The sequence below is a fragment of the Pinus tabuliformis genome, chromosome 1_1, assembly GCF_031772625.1.
Source record: "Pinus tabuliformis cultivar Carrire ecotype Pingquan chromosome 1_1, CPIR1, whole genome shotgun sequence".
In the NCBI taxonomy this organism is placed as follows: Eukaryota; Viridiplantae; Streptophyta; class Pinopsida; order Pinales; family Pinaceae; genus Pinus; species Pinus tabuliformis.
The window spans coordinates 489,278,725-489,280,662 of NC_142297.1; the positions used below are offsets into that span (position 1 = coordinate 489,278,725).

General features: G+C 41.6%; 1 protein-coding gene across 1 annotated transcript; it reads right to left on the minus strand.

Annotated features, from left to right (window-relative positions):
• Positions 1 to 283: 283 nt before the first annotated feature.
• Positions 284 to 769, minus strand: LOC149213922 (uncharacterized). The gene has a single exon (XM_089389213.1). It carries the CDS (start codon positions 767 to 769, stop codon positions 284 to 286), a length of 486 nt encoding a protein of 161 aa, XP_089245339.1.
• Positions 770 to 1,938: the final 1,169 nt, after the last annotated feature.

Here is a 1,938-nt window from a genome sequence, read left to right on the forward strand (position 1 = left end):
AGCCGTAGATTCCCTCCAAGAACTGATCTAGGGCTTTGTTAGTGTAACAAATTATCAGGATAGGACCAGCAGAATTAATCTGCAGCAATGTCTTAACAATAAGAAGACCTATAAATGTTTTTTCAGTTCCAGGAGGCCCCTGAATGACCGCCAATTTTTTCGTCAGTCCTTGATTAATGGCATCTTCCTGGCTTTCATCAACAGAATCACACTGATCCTTACAAACCTCACGCCAATCAACATTATATTCAACATCCTGTACACTGGATTTAAGATATACGAGCTATTCGTTGAACTGAAGGTTCTCCATTTCCGACTTTCTTAAAACCTTGAGGGCATGAACATAGGCCTCGTAATAGGTGCTTGTAGATTCGAACATGCAATACTCCGCTCCATTCTGGAGCTCAATTAGCTCATGCCCATCCACTGGCAATCTCACCCCTATAACATTTCTTTCCCTAAGTTTTCTAAGATCCCGGTTTGAAACTAATGCCCAAAAAAATGTCATGAACCCATCGCTGGAAATACAAAGCAAGGAATTGTTCATCAGAAGTTTTGAATTCTCCCAATCGACTTGGACACCACTTTCGACATCAAAGGAAACACCATAATCCACACCATCGCGACCTGCTCTCATGCCAACATATCTAACGGACCTGTATACTTGAATATCACATAACCTTCTCTGCTTTTGCAGCCCAAATGACATAATATCCAACTCCAGCTGTCGCAGCCCAAATGGCATAAATATCGTTGCACTTAATGCCATGGGTAATTGGAAGTCGTGGAATTGAAGCAAACATTTCCCACCCTAGCGAAATAGATATCACAAACATTGCTAAGTTGAAGCAGAGCATAGTGGTCACTGAAGAAAGCGCTGTTTCAAAAGAGAACTAAACTCGGACTAACACTAACCTCTACAATCAAATTGATGTTCCAAATTTTAAAACATTTTTTTCTTGAGTGATAATAGGCCCAAACATCAAGGTAATTGCATAACCCTCTTTTCAAAAAATAACATTTTAATCCAAGTGTTCAGATACTTTGCGTACTTACCTCACGGTCCTTTGAGAAATCGTCGCTCTACGTTGCTATAGCTGACTGAGGTGTCAACCGCAAACTCAGTAATGAATCCTCCTATAATTCGATCAAACTAGTGATCAACGGTGCGCACGATCTTATCCTCCAATGCTTCCAACCTACACACTAACTCTGGGGTCCACACAATAGGATTTCCAAGATTCCACCTTCCTTGGCTATCTGCTAGCTTTGTGATCCACTCGTACAACTCAATAGGGAAGGACGCGAAGAAGATTTCATGGATCTCCGTCTACAGGTAGCAGTCTAACCACTCTTCTTTCGATAGTCCCAGATTCCTATTCTACTACGTTGTGAACTCGTGGATTCTTCTATCCATCTAGCCTTCAATTTCCTTCTTATTTGGATTCCAATGATAAGACATCAAACATCTCTATGCAGATTTTGGTCTCAGAAATGGAACCATTTGTTGGCTTGATGGGGCCTGACCTAGGTTTTGAGTTAATTAGCCAAACAAATCCCTACACTACTGGCCCTTTCGGCATCAACCCGCAGAGCGCAGACTGAAGTCTCACCCGAAGCAGTATGGGGGAATGTTAGAACCAAGTTTCCGCACCCATGAGATGTCTGAGGTGTCGATTTAGTCCAACTATGCCTACCTTCGCGTAGGTCAGTTCACACACTATTCTAACCTGTGAAACCTTCGCGATCTGTTATAGTTTCCCTCCGTGCAGCCCTCACCCAGGGCTGAGATGTTTTTGCGCTATTATGGTAGTGATTTGTGCTATTTCCCCAAGTTACACTGTGTATCTTACTTATCCTCTTATAAATGTTAATCAAATTCACTTAATCAGATACTTTAACTCACATTCATTTAATCAACACAGTTATATATGTTCG